The 18,573-nt window shown below is 43.1% G+C and overlaps 1 protein-coding gene across 11 annotated transcripts in view; it reads left to right on the plus strand.

Moving 5' to 3' along the window:
- The window catches only part of HSCB (HscB mitochondrial iron-sulfur cluster cochaperone), a 35,276-nt gene that overhangs the window by 2,084 nt on the left and 14,619 nt on the right, over positions 1 to 18,573 (plus strand). For 6 of the 11 annotated variants that reach the window (XM_033837119.2, XM_033837118.2, XM_033837123.2 and 3 more), the window contains 3 exons: positions 480 to 624; positions 3,753 to 3,800; positions 11,823 to 11,969. In XM_033837119.2, the coding sequence (XP_033693010.1) occupies positions 480 to 624; positions 3,753 to 3,800; positions 11,823 to 11,914 (285 nt within the window). In that variant the 3' untranslated portion in view covers positions 11,915 to 11,969. Of the gene's footprint in view, positions 1 to 479; positions 625 to 3,752; positions 3,801 to 6,847; positions 11,198 to 11,822; positions 11,970 to 18,573 lie in introns of those variants that run through there. The other 5 variants (XR_012325246.1, XM_073790269.1, XM_073790271.1 and 2 more) reach the window with 3 other exon arrangements.

Consider the following 18,573-nt stretch of genomic DNA (forward strand, 5'->3'; position numbering starts at 1 on the left):
ATACTATTACATGAGTATAGTTTTCTCTGAGTATGTCTGTAAATCTTACTTGCCCAATTGCCTTTTTTTTTTTTTTTTTTTACCATTTTCTATAAATTTCAAGGATTAGATAGTGCTGGCTTTTAGGGAAGAGTTGTTTTTTTGTGGGGGAGAAGTGAGCACCTTAGAATTTTAGGATTTAATAGAATTTTTACAAATATCTAATTCAACCTCCTTCCACTTTTTTCCCAAGTGGAAGAATGACTCCCCCAAGGTCACATAGTGCCAGGTAGCAGGGAGTGATCCCATCCCAGCACTCCTATCTCAGTCTAACTTTCCAGTACCCTACCCTCACACTTTCACTATTGAGACAGTTCAAGTTTTCCCTGTGAGTGGCATTCTGTTCTGAATGGTGAGGAGGATTTATGGTGAGGAGGATTTATGACTCTGGCCATAGTTTCTTGAATTAAACTTATTTTCCCTGCTTTATGCCCCAATAGCTAAAGCTCTGTGGAGTAGAGATTCCCGAAGGGACAGATTATGAAATGGACAGTCAATTCCTCATGGAAATAATGGAAATCAATGAAAAACTTGCAGAAGCTCAAGGTGAAACTGCCATGAAAGAGATGGAATCTATTGTCAGAGGTAAAAGATAAAATACCACCGACTGCATTTTATTGCTATTTTGAGTACATGTAGGGGTTAAGTGAAAAATGGATATAAAGACTACATATTGGCCTTCATAATGATTCAGGGAATTTTTTTTTTCTTGATTACGCTGAAACCCATTTTGTTTAGAGGTTAGGCTTGCAAAATTCCTAATTCTCTGGAAGGCGGACTTAAACCAAGAATGTAATAGTATTTTGCAGATTGCTGTGCTCCTTCCCACCCATGACATCCTTTGGATATCTCTGACAAGAAAAATAGGCCTCAGAAGTTCATGGGAATGCCCAAGGTCACACAGCAGATATAGCAGAGCAAAGTTTGAAACCTTGATCTTATGATCCCATATTGCTTTACTTTCCACTTTATTCCATAGTGTATCAGTCAGGGTTCTCCACAGAAACAGAATCAGTAGTGTATGTGTATGTGGAGAGAGAGAAATTTATTTTAAGGAATGGCTCATGTGATTATGAGAGCTAGCAAGTTCAAAATATGTAGATAGACTAGCAGGCTGGAAGCTCAGGCAGGACTTCTATGTTAGTCATGAGGCAGAATTCCTTCCTTGGGAAACCTCAGTTTTTGCTTACTACCTTCAACTGATTGGATGAGGCCCACCTATGTTATGGAAGATAATCTCCTTAAAGTCAACTGACGGTAAATGTTAATCACATCTACAGAATACCTTCACAGCAACATCTAGACTAGTGTTTGATCAAACAATTGGGCACCACAGCCTAAACAAGCTGGCACATAAAATTAACCATGCCATATAGAAAAGGCTCCAGGTTTCTCATTCAAATTATGCAGATATGAACTTTCACAAATGTTATGGCATGCCTACTGTATCAGGCACTGTGCAGGACACCGCGGATACAGCAGTGAACAAGAAAGACATGGCCTGGGCCTTCTTGGAGTTTATATATTCCAACTCAGTGTGTCCCAAATGGAAGTCATGAGCATCTCTCTTCTGCTCCTCTGCTGATGTTCGCTTTCTAAATGAATGACGCTCTGCGGTTGTACAAGTCCAAAACACCGAGGAGGTGTCCTTCACAACTTATTCTCCCTTACCCCCATAGACAGTCCATCACCGAGTCTTGAAAAGCTGACCTTCTAAATGTGTCTCAGATCCATCTATACATTTTCACTGCCACCACCCTGTCCCAAGCTACCATTCTCTCTCACCCAGACAACTGGAGTAACTCCACACTGGTCCGTCTCTACTTCAATCTGATATATTCCTACCCTGTCACTTGTGTGATCTTTTTGAAACCCAAATCTAATCATATCACCCTTGGCCTTGCTTAAAAACTTTAAGTGGCTCCCCGCCCCCTGCCTCGGGTTAAAGAAACCTGCATGGCTTGGCCTCTGCTTCCTCCCATTTGCTCCTTCCACTCCAGCCACACAGATTGCTTCTAGTTCTTCATCTGTACCTTGTACCTCCCTACCCAGGGCATTTGCACATGCTGTTGCTTCTGCCCGAAACCCTCTTCTCCTCTACCCCATCTATTTAACTCTTCCTCCTTCAGATCTGGGGGCAATCCTCACTTCCTCAGAGAATCTGCAGACGACCTCTCTGTCTATACCTTTTGGTCGTGGGTACCCCTCCTTTGTAGGATTAATCACTGGTCTATGTGAGATTACTGGACCAATATCAGCCTCCTCTACTAGACCAGAAGTTCTACAGAGGCAGAAATTGTGTCTTCTTTTTGCTTCCCTCACATCCTTAGCACATGCAGTAGTACTTGGAGTATAATAGGGACTCAGTAAATATTTGTCAAGTGAGTGAATAAATAACAAACAAAGAAGTTAAAAGCAGTAAAATAGAAGTTGTGGTGGGGGAGCTGTCAGCTAGGGTTGTACCAGCAACATTAGGGCTGGGTGGTGTTGGGGAAAGAGAAACTCGGGATTTTTAGTCAGAAGGCCCAGCTGCACGGCTTTGGAAGGCAGAGGTTCATGAAGCTCTGGGTGAGGTGGACTTGGGTTCAGTCCCAACACTGCCACTGACTTTTTGTGTGACCTTCAGTGAAGTGACTTCACTCCTCTGAGCTTCAGTTTCCTCATCTGTAAAATGGAGATAATATTAGTACTGGTTGTTGCAACAATTAAGTTAAAGCATGTAAAACACTTGACACAGTGTCTGGCCCGTGGTAAGTTCCCAATAAATGGTGGGGGTTATTTCTAGCTCTATAGTTAACATCTCGTTTTGAGCAGGTCACTGACCTTCATTTAGAGTAATTCCTAAATTTCCTTTTACCTGCTAAGGCCCAGGTAATGTGAACGTTCAAGCGCATGAGCTAGATAGTTTTGGGATCAGGACTTCAGAGCCTCCAGACTCCTAATCCAGTGTTCTTTTGTCAACACCACGTTGCTACCTGAGAAGCGAGTTTGCAACCACTGGACCAGAAGTCAGTTGACTTGGGGTCTGCTCTTAGCTCCTCCACTCACCAACCATGTGACCATATATGTTCTCCCAGTACCTGTCATTGCTTACCATGGGGATATAATGTATTTGAAAGTGCTTTGAAAGCAGGCACCATATAAATGATTGGTACTGTTTGTATCTGAAAAAGGCACTTATCATACAATTTTCCAATGAGGAGACAATAAAAATGTGAGGTAGCTGTCCTTTACTTCATCTGGCATCTTCTCACTTAAGGTACAATATGATCGAAATGTTTCATTTTCCTGAGAGGCTGTATAATTTGCTAGTAGTTGCCTGAGACACTTTAATGCCCTGCTGATAGGCAAGTCCCGCTTGTTAATTTTCTCCTAGCTGAAATCTGGAAGACTCAGAGTGCCTTGTGGAGATAATCTAAGGCACTTCTTTGTCTTTTTTTTTTTTTTTTTTAATGCTTCTATAGCCATTTTATGAGCTTTGGTGATTGCCCCTCAGACCTTTCGTGGATAGAAAAACAGTGTAACTAAGATCAGCCAGAGCTGCACTAAACAGGAGCTGCCATCATGGAACTGTAGAGACAGGTTATGAGGCCTTACCCTTGAATCCAAACTCCCTGCTCTGTTGTGTTCACAACAACAAGATGACAAAGCGTTGTCTTCATATTATGAGTCTATTTAAGTAGAAAAATTAAGATAATGTTTTTCTTTTTCAGCTAAACAGAAAGAACTGACTGACAATGTGAGCAGAGCTTTTGAAAGAGGTACTTCCTTCATTTCTTGACTTTCTTAAATATGGAAAGAAATTGTAAGCACTGAGGTATAACCATCCATTCAATAAGTAGCTATTATATGCCCATCCTATGACAGGTACATGGGAGCTATAAAATATAGATGAGTCTACATTTCTGCCTTCAAGGATTCACAGTCTTGCTAGAGAAACAAGGGGTGTGCCCATACCAGTGATACGCCCATTGAAGATTAGATGAGAGAAAGTGCTCCCATTCCCCTTTAGCAAGTAGGAGAAGATAAGGTGAGGGATGTGGGCTGAAGACAACACAGGCAGGCTCTGAGGGCAAGGCTGCACAGTCAACATTTGGCAAAGCCCGCACACCCCTTTCTTCTGCAAAGCCCAGGAGGAGAATCCCATGGCCGAGCAGTGCCCAGATTGCAAATAGGGCGTGTTCATCCTTGTCCCCACTGCTCCTGGCTCTCAGGCTAAAGAGACTAGATCTATTTCTAGCTATTTTTAAGCAAGAACAGCCTTCCTCTCCATCCTGACTTGTGCCACTCCTTAAATAAGAGCTTAATAGCCCTTTGGCTTAGGGATCGTTTGACTACAGAAAGGAGAACGCAACTCATACTAGCCCAGATAAAAGGAGGTTACTCTAAGGAATCAGGTCTATCTCTCAGAATCCAAAGTCCCTGAGATGAGTATAGTATTGTGTGATAAGAGCTTTTCTAGAACAAGATCTGGGAACCAGAAAGCAGTCTGGAACCAAGACTGTGGTCCTGAACTTGGTGGCCTAGCTGACCACTCCGTCCTTCTCCCCACCGCTATACACCAGTTCCATCTGCTTCCTTATTGGTGTACAGTGCTCCAAACTGGCCTCCCCCACTGGATGACTCCTCAGTCCCCCTTGGTCTATTACCTCATAAGAACAAGGCCTTTTACCATCTGACTAGAGTCTTCTAGATCCAATCTAGATTCCTGGGAGGGGGGATTTGATTGCCCCAGTTTGAGTCAGATGTCCACTCCAGTCCGATCACTGAGGGCCAAGGAGATAAGCTTGCACAGTGTACTGCCTACTTTGTAGGGATTGTAGGAGTTTATTCTGAGAAGCAGGCAGAAGGTGGCGGGGAGGGAGGGGTGTCTCTAAAAAGATGGGTAGGAATATAGATTAATAGCAGAAAAGACAGGAAGCTGGCCCAACGTATCTGCCTGAAATCCATGTCCCCAGCCTACTGGTTAAGATGGTCAGATTATGTTCCACCAAGTTCCTGTTATACCTTTGTGGGCTTTTATTTTTTTAATTATAAAATACAATTTCTTAAAGAATGAATAGTACATAAGTACAATGGAAGAATAACAACAGAAGAAACACCCATGTCCCCACCACCCAGATTAAGAAATAGAAAAAAGGTGCTCAACATCACTAATCATTAGGGAAATGAAAATCAAAACCACAGTGAGATACCACCTCACACCTATAAAGATGGATGCTATTAAAAAAAAAAGAGAAAATAGCAAATGTGGGCAAGGATGTGGAGAAGTTGGGACCTTGGTGCACTGCTGGTGGGAATGTAAAATAGTGCACCCACTGTGGAAAACAGTATGGCAGTTCCTCAAAAAATTAAAAATAGAATTACGGTGCAATCCAGCAATTCCACTTCTGGGTGCACACCTAAAGAATTGACAGCAGGAACTCAGAGAGATGCACTGTCACAGATAAACAAAGCCAGATACTAGTTAACGTGGTAAGGACAGATTTGAATCAGTAATAACTATGGTGATAGGGAAAAGAGTCCAGTGTGAACTGAACTCAATTTCGATTTGTACAGAGATAACTGGGCATTTTAAAGGGAGAATGAGGGAGTAGGGCAGGGGTGCACAGGGGCTCAGTGGAATTGGGGAAGTGAAATATTACAAAAAGCGGGAAGAAGGAGTTGGTCCTATGAAACCCATCTGGGTTTGTTAATTGGCCCTTATGGAAGTTAGGCTCCCACCCTCCCACAGAGCCTGGAGACAGGGGCCCTATCATCAGGTGTTGACTGGAACAAACAGCAAGAAAGAGACAGAAGAGACCTTCTTTCCTCTGAGCGACATAAGTCCATTTCTCACTCAGTCTTTTGTCTATGAAGGACTAGCTGAGCCATCTGTTGAGGCCTGATAGTAGAGGATATTTGGGGGATGACATGAGCAAATGTGCATTTAATGAGGAGCATCTCTATGGAAACGAAAAGGAAAACAAAGGTCAATGTCTGGAGCCGACTATAACCCCAGTTTCTGAGTCCAGAGGGCAGCCACCTGAGAAGACACTGACCGCTTAAGCGTCTTTAGGTGGTGGCATGAGGACAGCAGAGGCAGTCTGACGCATCTCCTGGCTTATAGTTTGAATGTTTGTGGTGATGGCAGAGACATCAGCATCCCAGTCATGGTTATTCCCCAGAGCACAGTATGGAAGGTGTGTACTTTCTGAGTAGCCCGTGTACCAGCAGCTCCAGGCACAAAGGTTGCCCGTGATTCGTTGTGATGAGTTCTTTGAAGTTTCTATCAAGTCCTCCAGCTTCAGCTTGCAGGACTTTACCAGATCCTGGAGGAAAGGGGCAGCTATAAGACAACCTGAGTCCCACTGAGGATCTGGGCAGTCAGGTTTTAGTTCTTAGTGACAGTAAGTCAGGAGGGAGGGAGGAACATTGGAAACATTGGTTTGGAAAGTTGTAGCCAGATGTTGAAAGAAACTAGAAGAATTGAGGATTTGCTGAGGGCCGACAAAATGTGTAAGGATCCAGTTCAGTTTACAAGTAGATAATAAAACCTCAAAGACAATGAACAGGACAGGATTCTGATCACTCGCAAGGTTGTGTTATTCTTTTCCACTGAAACATAAAATTTCTCTCTACAATCACCCCCTCTTTTTAATCAAAGATAAAGTGACATTGTTCTTGTTTACAAAATAAATTTAGTTTCATGAAATTTGGCCTGATTATTTATTAAGTGCAGCAAGAATGGTAACTGACCATAAAGGCCTTTTTAAGTTTTCCTAATGGAACTTTTTACAGGCATAACTGGTTTTATTGCACTTTGCAGATACTGCATTTTTTACGAATTGAAGGTTTGTAGCACTCCTGTGGTGTCAGATGATGGTTAGCATTTTTCTGCAATAAAATATTTTTAATTAAGGTATGTACATTGTTTCTTTAGACATAATGCTATTGTGCACTTAATAGACTATAGTACAGTATCAATACTTACATGCACTGGGAAACCAAAAAATTTGTGTGACTTGCTTTATTTCAACATTCACTTTGTTGCAGTGGTCTGGAACCCAGCCCCCAGTATCTCTGAGGTCTGCCTGTATCTCAGATTAGAATCTGCCTGGAATCTCAGATTAGACTTGAAAAACCTCTCTGCTAGGAAGTCAAGCCAAGATTTCTCCATCAGAATTCTTCACCTGCATTACCTATAGTTTAAGGTGAATTCCTGTCTTCCCAACGTCCCCCAAATATTCTAAGATTCATGGGCCTGCCGAGTGCCCTTAATCACCTGTAAGGCTGGGAACCCTGTAAACCAGATACCAGGCCAGTTTTTGCAATAGGGCTTTGAAAGCATTATCTCTATAAAATCAACCTATTTCCTTAAAATTGATGACTTTATGCATCATTTTCAAATATGACATTCCCGTCAAAGCCTTATTTTTAATTATGTCCTATCACAAAGAGGACAGATTCTTACTGAAGCTATGCAAATAACTATATTGCCGTGAAAACAAGAATACTCAACAATAGTTTCTAACTTTTTGAGGGATCAGGCAGGGAGAAGAAGATGTTTTAATTTTGTTTACGAAAGTGTATAATTTACTAGATTGTTAATGAGTCATAGATAGCTTAAGAGAAAAGGAAAGGGGATTTCCTCATATTAGAAAATAGAACATTTAAAAGCCAGCAATAGTTCAAATAAAAAATTATAATCAACTTATCAGTTTACTCAATCCTATGTAGTTAATTTTGTTCTGCTTGATCTTGGGTTAGCAGTTTCATGAACCCATCAGCTTTTTCATTAGCATTTTGGAAATTCTGACTTGGTCGACTGATTTGAACTCAGTAATGTAAGCAATGCCATCAGAAGCCTGTACCACAGAGTACCTGGTACAGTACCTGTTTATTGATCACAAGTACTCTGGCTTATAGCTGGTTGTAAGAGCTTTTAGGAAAGCATCAGAGTAAGGTAACAACCATCCATGGATAGCAAAAGACTTAAAATGGCCATAGTTAAAGATCTGATGAGAGGTTATTATAAAAATAACACAACTGAAAAGGAAATCTAGTTGTTTCTGTGACATATCACATTTTAAAATAATAACTGGGCGATAACATCTTTTTTTTTTTTAAACAGAAGAAATTTATTTTCTTACAGTTCTAGAGGCTGGAAGTCTGGGGTCAAGGTGCCAGCGTGGTTGGGCTCTGGTGAGAGCTCTCTTCTTGGCTTGCAGATGGTTGCTTTCTTGTTGTGTCCTCACATAGCACAGAAAGAGAAAGAGAAAGAGGAAGAGGAGTAAGAGAGAAAAAGAGAGAGAGAGGGGGAGAGAGAGAGAGAGGAAAAAGCCCACAGTTTTTTGTTTTGTTTTGTTTTTTGCGGTACACGGGCCTCTCACTGTTGTGGCTTCTCCCGTTGCGGAGCACAGGCTCCGGATGTGCAGGCTCGGCGGCCATGGCTCACAGGCCCAGCCGCTCTGCGGCATGTGGGATCTTCCCGGACCGGGACACGAACCCATGTCCCCTGCATCAGCAGGCGGACTCTCAACCACTGCGCCACCAGGGAAGCCCTGGGCGATAACATCTTACCAGGATATATCATGGATAATGAGGGCATTGACAAATTCTAAGAACTTTGTACAATTTCTGAAATAATAACATTTAACCCATATAAAAATAACCTAGGGAAGGTTAAGTATCTTTTCTTTGACCCTGCTTCCATTGTAATTTAATATATCAAATAAACCTACTCAGTTTAACATCTCTCTTTTTACAAGGTGAGAGAACAAATCCTTTGAGGTTTTCCAGGGGACCTCTCAGAAACTTCAAAGTCAGTTCAAAATCAAGAAGACTTTATTGGGCTTCCCTGGTAGTGCAGTGGTTGAGAGTCCGCCTGCCGATGCAGGGGACGTGGGTTCATGCCCCGGTCCAGGAAGATCCCACACGCCGCAGAGCAGCTAGGCCCGTGAGCCATGGCCGCTGAGCCTGCACGTTCGGAGCCTGTGCTCCGCAACGGGAGAGGCCACAGCAGTGAGAGGCCCGCGTACCGCAAAAAAAAAAAAGTATGCTTGCGTTATATTTAATGTTAACAACTCTGAAGACATATCCATTTTATTAAACCAAGAACATCACACTAGTTTTATTTACCAAAGATTTACCCAAATTACATGGAATTGAAAACATTTGAGTTGGTTCTTATATTTCTGGAAGTTTTAGGAAGATTTAATTTATGTAAGTACTCATTTCTCTCTAAGCAAATTAGGATACAGTTCCTTCAGAGGATTTTATAAATTAATTTCATAATACCATCTGAAGGTAGGGAAATATATGTTTATGTATATGTATAGATATATAAATATACAGACAGATGCAAATAGATCTTACAGGTTTCATTAAAAAATTCTGTCATGAATCAGGCACAAATAAGATAATATAAAACTCACTTTATGTGAGGTGATGGATGTTAACTAAACTTTTTGTGGTAATCATTTTGCAATATGTACATATATCAAATCATGTTATACACCTAAAACTAATATGACTTTATGTCAGTTATATCTCAGTAAAACTGGGAAATTAAAGAAAAAAATTTAAACTCTCTAGTTTATATGGGTAGTTCTCATTTTTGCTCTATTTTATATATTTATCTGAATTGAGTTTCTGGCAGATGGAGCAAGTTTTAAAAGTTGCCTGCTCAACGTGAGTTGTAGAGGTTTTTTAAAGGTTTTTTTGGTTTGGTTGTTTGTTTTTTTGTTTTGGGGTGGGGTTTTTTTGCCCTGATATATAATCTTAGTGGAGTCTGTGGACTAAATATCTGTTTCCAGTTAGCTTTTTTTTTTCTTTTCAGCTTCAGGTGGTTGCTTTTGGAGGTACCTGAGTCCCTTGCAAGCCCCTGATGGGGACAGGAGGCCCAAAAGTCCAGTGCTTGTAGGGAGTTGGGGGGCGGGAGTGGGAAGGGAAAGGTCTGGTAGGATGGACAGAGGGACTGAGGAGGTAGGGGCTTGAGGGGGGCATATCAAAGGATGCGAGAGAAGGGAATATGGAAGGTGGTGAGAGGAGGGAGGAGGAGGCGAGAGGTCTTAAAGGAGCCAGTGTGGGGAATCTTAAGTCTCTCAAAGAAGCCAGAGAAATTCCAATTTTTCCTATGTACAGGTAGACCACAGAGGTACTGCGGGTTTGGTTCCAGACCACCACAAGAAAGTAAATATTGCAATAAAACAAGTCACATGAATTTTTTTTTCCCTGCATGTCAAAGTTTGTTTACACTAATTGTAGTCTATTAAGTGTGCAGTAGCATTATGTCTAATAAAACCAATTAATTAAAAAATACTTTATTGCTAAAAATTGCTAACCATGCTCTGAGCCTTCAGTGAGTCATAATCTTTTAAACATAGCAACATCAAAGATCACTGATGACAGATCACCAGAACAAATATAATAATAATGAAAGTTTGAAAAATTGGGAGAATTACCAAAGTCTGACACAGGGACACGAAGTGAGCAAATGCTGTTGGGGAAATGTTATACATAGACTTGCTCAACGCAGGGTTGCCACAAACCTTCAATTTGTAAAAAACGCAGTATCTGCAAAGCGTGATAAAACAAGATCTGCCTATAAAGTCACAGCAGCAAGAAAAGAGGTAGATCAAGCACCATGGTGACACGCAGTCAGTAGAAGTTCAAGAAGGAGGAGGACTGACAAGTTCCCATGGGAGGAGCAGGGTCAAATAGAACATAGAGGCCTCTCAGGGAGCCAGGAAAAAGAAAATGTCCAGCCCGGGAGTCAATCCCCACTCAAAACGAGGAGCTGGGGCTTCCCTGGTGGCGCAGTGGTTGAGAGTCTGCCTGCCGTTGCAGGGGACACGGGTTCGTGCCCCGGTCCGGGAAGATCCCACATGCTGTGGAGCGGCTGGGCCCGTGAGCCATGGCCGCTGAGCCTGCGCGTCCGGTGCCTGTGCTCCGCAACAGGAGAGGCCACGATAGTGAGAGGCCCACATACAGCAAAAAAACAAACAAAAAAAAAACCACCACTGCCTTCAAGCCCCTGGTAGGCCCTTTGTAATTGCATTCCCCTTCCCTGGTAGCAACTATTCTCCTGAATTTTTGTACTAACCATTCCCTTGCTTTTCTTGGTAGTTTTAACCATATATGAATATAACGGTGTATTATGTTATTACACATAAATCTAAGGGTTTCTCAACCTTGGTACTACCAACATTTTGGGCCAGATAATTCTTTGTCATGGGGGGCTGTCCTGTACACTGTAGGCTGTTTGGCAGCACCTCTGGCCTCTGCCCACTAGATGTCAGTGCCACCTCCCCAGGGTGACAACCAAAAACGTCTCCAGACATTGCCAAACATCCCCACAGGCGAGAAATCACCCACAATCAAGAACCACGGGTCTAAGGGCATCTTTCCAGAACCTGCCAGCCTCCTGGGGGCAGCTCTGTATCACAGCACCTGGCACAGAGGAAGCACCAGGTGCTTCCACATCCTCGTCAGGGTTAGACCACTGTGTATGATAGGGGAAAACTCTTAAAACACAACTTAGTTATTGGGTATTATCCTGAAGAAGAAGAGCAGCTTCTCATTTAAAGTCTGAATCCTGTGAAGAAGCATGCTTTTGCTCCCATTGGTTAAGCCCTTTATCCCCTGAACAATCCAGATGTTTTCTCTTTCTCAAATCTACTGAGTAATTGATCAGCCTTCCAGAGCCCAGGGCTCAGCTTTGATCCAGCTGCCTTGGATAATAGAGTGATTTTATTCTTGCTTGAAATGAAGCCTCGCATTAATGTCTCTCTTTATTTCAGATGATTTTGAAAAAGCCAAGGAACTTTTAACAAAGATGAGATACTTTTCAAACGTTGAAGAAAAGATTAAGTTAAAGAAGATTCCCCTCTAATGGTTGCTAATTTTAAAGTTTTAAAAATAAAGTTCTTATCTATTTCTTTTCTGGACTCTGCTGATTCAGAGTAGAGGTGTTTCAACCGCTTTGACCATCTTTCTTTTCTTTCTTTCTTTTTTTTTGGCTATGTTGGGTCTTCGTTGCTGTGCGCGGGCTTTTCTCTAGTTGCAGTGAGCAGGGTCTACTCTTCGTTGGCGGTGCGCGGGCTTCTCATTGTCATGGCTTCTCTTGTTGCTGAGCACGGGCTCTAGGCACGCTGGCTCAGTAGTTGTGGCTTACGGGCTCTAGAGCTCAGGCTCAGTAGTTGTGGCACACAGGCTTAGTTGCTCCGCGGCATGCGATATCTTCCCAGGCCAGGGCTTGAACCCGTGTCCCTTGCATTGGCAGGCAGATTGTTAACCACTGCGCCACCAGGGAAGCCCGCTTTGACCATATTAGTTAAACCTGTGGCTCAAGCATTAGTGGACGCAAAGCTTGCATGTCAGCAGAAGCACAGCCCAGCCAGGGTTTGAGTGATCGGTTCTTCATGGGATACTTGATATACCATGTTCCTCATCTAGGCCTATGGATAAGGAGGTGGAAATAAGGCCAACTCGAGGCCCTCGAGGGGAGGGGAGTTTTTCTGCAAAGGGCCAGTAGTAAATATTTTAGGCTTTGTGGGCCATACCGCCTCTGTTGCAAATAAACTCTGCCCTTGTAGCACGTTATTTACTAAACAGGCAGTAGGCTAGATTTGACATGGGTTTGCCACCCTCTGCTGTAGAACCACATCTTCCTTCCAATGGCATGACGTTCACAAATAAAAGTCTTGTTAGTGTGTCCTTCAAGGAATTCTGTTTGGCAACCATGCAAAGCTGCCTGAGGGTCTCTTTGGTCTACACTTAAATACATAAATGCATTTTATCTACATGAAATATACATAATATTATCAAGAATTAGTCTGGGACCTTCCCTGGTGGTCCAGTGGTTAAGAATTCACCCACCAATGCAGGGGACACGGGTTCGATCCCTGGTCGGGGAACTAAGATCCCACAAGCCGCGGGGCAACTAAGCCTGCATGCCACAACGAAAGATCCCGCGTGCCTGTAACTAAGACCCAATACAGCCAAAAATAAAAGTTAGTTTTAAAAAGTTAGTAACTGTTTTAAAAAAAAATGAATTAGTCTGGTATTAAACACTAACCACATGTTCAGCTCCACCTTGGTGGAGTGGAGCATTTTTAATTTATTTCTGAACAGCTGCTCTCCTGTCACCGGAAGCAGCTTCCCTTCCCTTTTTGGATCTTTGGAAATTCAGTTGGAAGTTCTTGATTCAATTCCAGAAGAAAAAAAAAAATTTTTTTTTAAGTCTTCTGGATCAAGGAAGATTAAAATAGAAAATTCCTATTAAAAATTCTGAGAAACAGCATTCAAATTCTTAGAGAGAATTGCTTGTTTATAAGTGAAAAAATTCAGGGTTCTGAACCGAGCTTTAAATACTACTCCTAGAGCTTTGCATCGTCCCTTGTCATTGTCTAAGAATTTATATCTTGTGCATCCTGATCCAGTTATACTCAGTTAACATTTCAGGATTTATGTATCTTCTGAAGGCAGATGAACCACAGCAGCTGTCTGGCTTAATGGTACTGGGGAATATCAGTACAATCTCCAGCCCCCTCACAGTTTACAAGAAGAGCGAGTTACTTGTCTGAACACACACAGGGAGTCCTTTAAGTAAATAATTACAAAGCAAGCAAATGTCCTGATTAGTTTGGGTGCTTCTGAAAAGAAGGAGAAAATGAAAGTAGTGTTTGAAATATGCCTGTAGACATTCTTCCATCCTTCAGAACAAAGATGAAAACCAAAACAATCTGACCACAAAAAGAAATCAGATAAACAAATTTGCTTCAAACAACATCTTTGGAGGAACTTCAAAGAAACTTTCCCTTACCTGTTGCCATCAGCTGGAAAGGCCACTGGACCTCCCAGCAAACCATTTCTTTTATTTTTCTTTTTCTTTTTGGCCGCACAGCGCGGCATGTGGGATCTTAGTTGCTAGACCAGGGATCGAACCCATGCCCCCTGCATTGGAAGCATGGAGTCTTAACCACTGGACCGCCAAGGAAGTCCTGAGCAAACATTTCTGATTGGGGGAATAAATTTAAAAGACTTTATTTGTGAGACATGGCTTCTGAGTCAGTGGAATTACTTATTTTTCCCCTCTCTTCCAAATTCTTTCCCTTTTAGTCTAAACTCCAAGGTTAGCTGGACTCTAAATCCAGGAGCCCTTTCAAGTGTTCCCTGACAAAGCCCTACGGGAGGGATGCTTCTAGACCTCTGAAAGGTTAGCAGCCCTATTTGGGTTAAAGTTTCTGACTGAGTTAAGGAAATTAAGCACCTACCTCCTAACCCCACATCGTTCTTAATATGGCATCAGAACAAGTCGGAAGTTTTGACTAATTTGTGACTGCTCCAGTGTCAAATAGGCCTGGTGTAGGGACTGAATGTGTCCCCCTCAAAATTCATATGTTGAATCCCTAACCTCCAGTGTGGCTGTATTTGGAGATGGTGCCTCTAGGGAAGTAATTAAGGATAAATGAGGTTGTAAACGTGAAGCCCTGGTATTATAGATTAGTGTCCTTATAAGAAAAGACACCCTTGCTCAGTCTTCCCACACTCATGCACCAGGGAAAGGCCCTTTGAGAAAGCCAGGGAGACACCTACCATCTACAAACCAGGAAGAGACTCCTCAACGGATAGTGAAACTGACCCTGACAGCACTTTGATCTTGGACTTCCAGCCTCCAGACTGTGAGAAAATTAATTTATGTTGTTTAAGCCACCCAATCTGTGGTATTTTGTTACGGCAGCCTGAGCAGACTACTATACCTGGGGTTTTTTGTTTATTTGTTTGTTTATTTTATTTATTTTATTTTTGACTGTGTTGGGTCTTCATTGCTGCACACGGGCTTTTCTCTGGTTGCAGTGAGCGGGGGCTATTCTTCATTGCAGTGCGCGGGCTTCTCATTGTGATGGCTTCTCTTGTTGCGGCTTCTCTTGTTGCGGAGCACGGGCTCTAGGTGTGTGGGCTTCAGTAGTTGTGGCATGCAGGCTCCATAGTTGTGGCACACGGGCTTAGTTGCTCCGCGGCATGTGGGATATTCATGGACCAGGGCTCAAACCTGTGTCCCCTGCGTTGGCAGGCGGATTCTTAACCACTGTGCCACCAGGGAAGCCCCTACACCTGGTTTTGAATTACAGCTCTGCCACTAATCTGCTATAAGTCCATGATTGTGCTAAGCTTCATTTCCTCATCTTTAAAATGGTGATAATAGTAACACGCTCACAGGGTCATTGTGAAGATTAAATGGAATAAATTATGCAAATTGTTTAGCCCAGTGCATGGCACATAAGCACTCAAATGTGATTTTTTAAATGGTAATGACTACTTTTGTTTTTATTTTGGCAACAAAGTCATGCCTTTTACTGCAGAGTAAATATTCCCCTTTCAACAAAGTTTCAAGCACCTACTTTGTGTAAGAGAATGCTCTAACCTGAGAGAGTAACACAGAACAGTGAGATGCTTCCTGTCTATTTGGAGAGAAGACTTTTACACCAATAACCAAAACAATGTTAAAAGTTCCCATTTGCTGTGCACTAACTGTGTGCCAGGCACTATGGGCAGTACTTTGCATGATTCCATCAAAGTAAACCCAATTCCACCAAAGTAAACCCAATTCTTCATTTTACAGATGAAGAAGCAAGCTCCCAGAAGGTAAGAGAGTCAAGAGCAGGGATTCAAACCCAGGCCTTGTCTGCAAAGCCTCTGCTCTTAGGGAGGCTGAACCGGCCAAGATTAAGTACCAGCCAAGGGGACTAAACAATCTTTACAAGAGGGGCCATTTACCAGGGCCTGCTCCATGCCAAGCCAAAGCAGGATTTGATCCAAGTCTCTGTTTCCAAAGTTAGCACATACAGCTTCACTGGGCACAGGGAAAGATCACTCCCAGGTGTGGTAACCAGGGAAGAAGTCTTCAGGGAAGAGGGGAAGTGGCATCCAGACAAGCAGAGAGAGCCTGTCAGGTGTCCCCAAGACCACCCCCAGTTTCAACGACTCAAGGGGAGAGCCCACAGGACTGGGTACATAGTCCTACTCATGGCTATGATTTATTACAACAAAAGGACACAAAGTTAAATCAACAAAGAGAAAAGGCACATGGGGTGAAGTCTGATGGAAACCAGGCACAAGCTTCCAAGGCTCCTTTCCCTAGTGGAATCACAGAGAACACACTTAATTCCCCGGCAACAAGTTGTGACAACACGTGTGAAAATGCTGTCTGCAAGGGAAGCTTGTTAGAAACTCAGTACCCAGAGTTTTTCTTTGGTGCTGGTCACATAAGCACTCTTTGTCTAGCATGTGCCAAAATTCCAGACTCCAAGAAAGAAAACAGGTATTCAGCATAAATTACATTGTTTGTACAAACAATTTAGGCAGAGTGAGCCACTCTTATCAGTTCTGGAAATAGGGAAACCCTCCCCAAATCCAAGTTCTCAGACACCAGCCAAGGGCCAACCTTGTATGCAGGACTTTATAAGGATGTGCAATTTTGGGGGTGCTGGGTTAACTTTTCTGTACAGAAGTCAAGGGGCCGTCCTGTCACAGTTGAGGGAATTCTATAACAAGGAATCTATAATCAGAGAGGAAGGCACCTCCGTTGCAAAAGGGCTTTTTCCTGTCTCCGTGGCCTCCACCAGGCAAAGAGAAAGATGCTGCTGAGTGGACAAAGCAGTCATGCCACATAGTGTGTTCAGCAGCAAGTGACAAATAGCTGCAGCAGACTCAGACCTAAAGCTTTGCTTTGACAAAGAATTCCTTTGGTCCTGTCACTTTTGATAACATGTTGGATATATCAGATGTGGCCAGATGAAAAAATAAAGAGAAGACACCATCTTTTCCTTTCTAGGTATCACTGTTGGGAGGCAAGAGAGACTCAGCAGAGTTCAGAGGGGTGAGGGCTCCAGGGAGGAAACACACACGGGTGATGGTGGCGGAAGTGGCTGCTATCAGAGAGGGGTGAGGTCTTTGAAGAATTGCGAGCTGCCACAACTAGAGAAAGCCCTTGCACAGAATCGAAGACGCAACACAGCAAAAATTAATTAATTAATTAATAAACTCCTACCCCCAACATCAAAAAAAAAAAAAAATTGCGAGCACACGCCCCATCTCAAAGCTGGGGAGGAGGCGGAAGATGCTACTCCACCCTGTTAATTGCTGCCATGGCGAGATTCAGACGTGGTGTTGACAATCTCTGGATTGTTTCAAGAGAAGCTGGAACTGGGATTTTAATAGGAAATTTCCCTGGGGCTGCCTGTGGAAACACCAAGAAAGAGCTAAGTCAGCTGGGGAAAGGAGAGAGGTGAGAAAGGGCTGCAGAGGAAGTGATATGAGAGCAGTAGGGTAAAAAATGAGACAGTTCACCCAGTGAACCAAGGAAGGAAGAAGTTAGGTTACAAATTATATTTGTGATACTGCAGATTTCAGAGAATCAGACAGAATTGGTTTTTGTATCTGGTAGTTCCTCTTACTCACTGTATGACCTTGAGCAGTTAAGTTCTCTAGGTTTCATTTTTCTCATCTGTAAGACAAGGATAACCATAGCACCAACCTCAATCATGACGAAGTACAAATCTGACATCAGGAGGGAAGAGAATATAAAATAATGCACACAAAGTGCTCAGCACAAGGCCTAGCAGTACACTCAGCAAATATTAGTGGGAAGCATAGAATGAGATGGGGGCAGAGAGGAGGGGTCCCTAACCTTGACCAGTGAGCTAAATCTTGAAGGATTAGAGGCATTTGCATTTTCAAGTAGGTTAGCAGGAGAAATGGCATGCATGCAAGTAAAGAAGAATCTTACTGCAACAGGGTGAGGGTGGGAGTGGGAAGGGGTAGAGATGCTGTTGAGAAGGAGGCAGCCAGATCAGGAGAAGCAGTGTAGACATTGGAGTAAAGGAGACCCATCTGGGGACTTCGGTAGAGTTGAGAGCTGATGGTTCCTTAACGAAGGCAGCATTATGGTAAGGGGACAGTAAGGGGACAGATTCAACAGCATTCTAGGAGATGGGACCATTAGGACTCGGCAGCTAATAGGGCTCTGATGAGGGCTGAGTCAAGGGGACTCAAGTGTCTGGTGTGAGCACTAGGGGGATGGAGAGGCCTTGACCCAGGAAGAGGGGCTGCAGCTTGCGGTGGGGGGGCGCTGAGCTCCACTTGGGCAGGTTGTATTTGTGACCTTGGAACTTCCTATAGATGTTCGATAGGCACCTGGAGGATGGCTTACAGCTGAGAAAGACTGTCTGGGCAGGAGACACAGATCTGGTGGGTGGGCATTTAATAAGCACGTTACACTGCGCTTCTCACTGAATCCTCAAATGGGCCCTTTCAGGCAAGAACTATCATCCCCATTTCATGGATGGAGAAACTAAGGCTTTGAAGAGCAGAGTAGCTCTTCCAAGTTCACATAGTAATAGTTTGGGGGAAAATCAAACTCGGGTCGCTAACTTCAGAAAATGGGCAGCTGGTACACAGTGTAGGTTTGGGAAGATGAAAAAGTTCTGAAGGTGGATGGTGGTGACGGTTGCACAATACGAATGTGCTTAATGCCACTGAATTGTGCAC

The sequence above is a fragment of the Tursiops truncatus genome, chromosome 13 (assembly GCF_011762595.2).
Source record: "Tursiops truncatus isolate mTurTru1 chromosome 13, mTurTru1.mat.Y, whole genome shotgun sequence".
Classification (NCBI taxonomy): Eukaryota; Metazoa; Chordata; class Mammalia; order Artiodactyla; family Delphinidae; genus Tursiops; species Tursiops truncatus.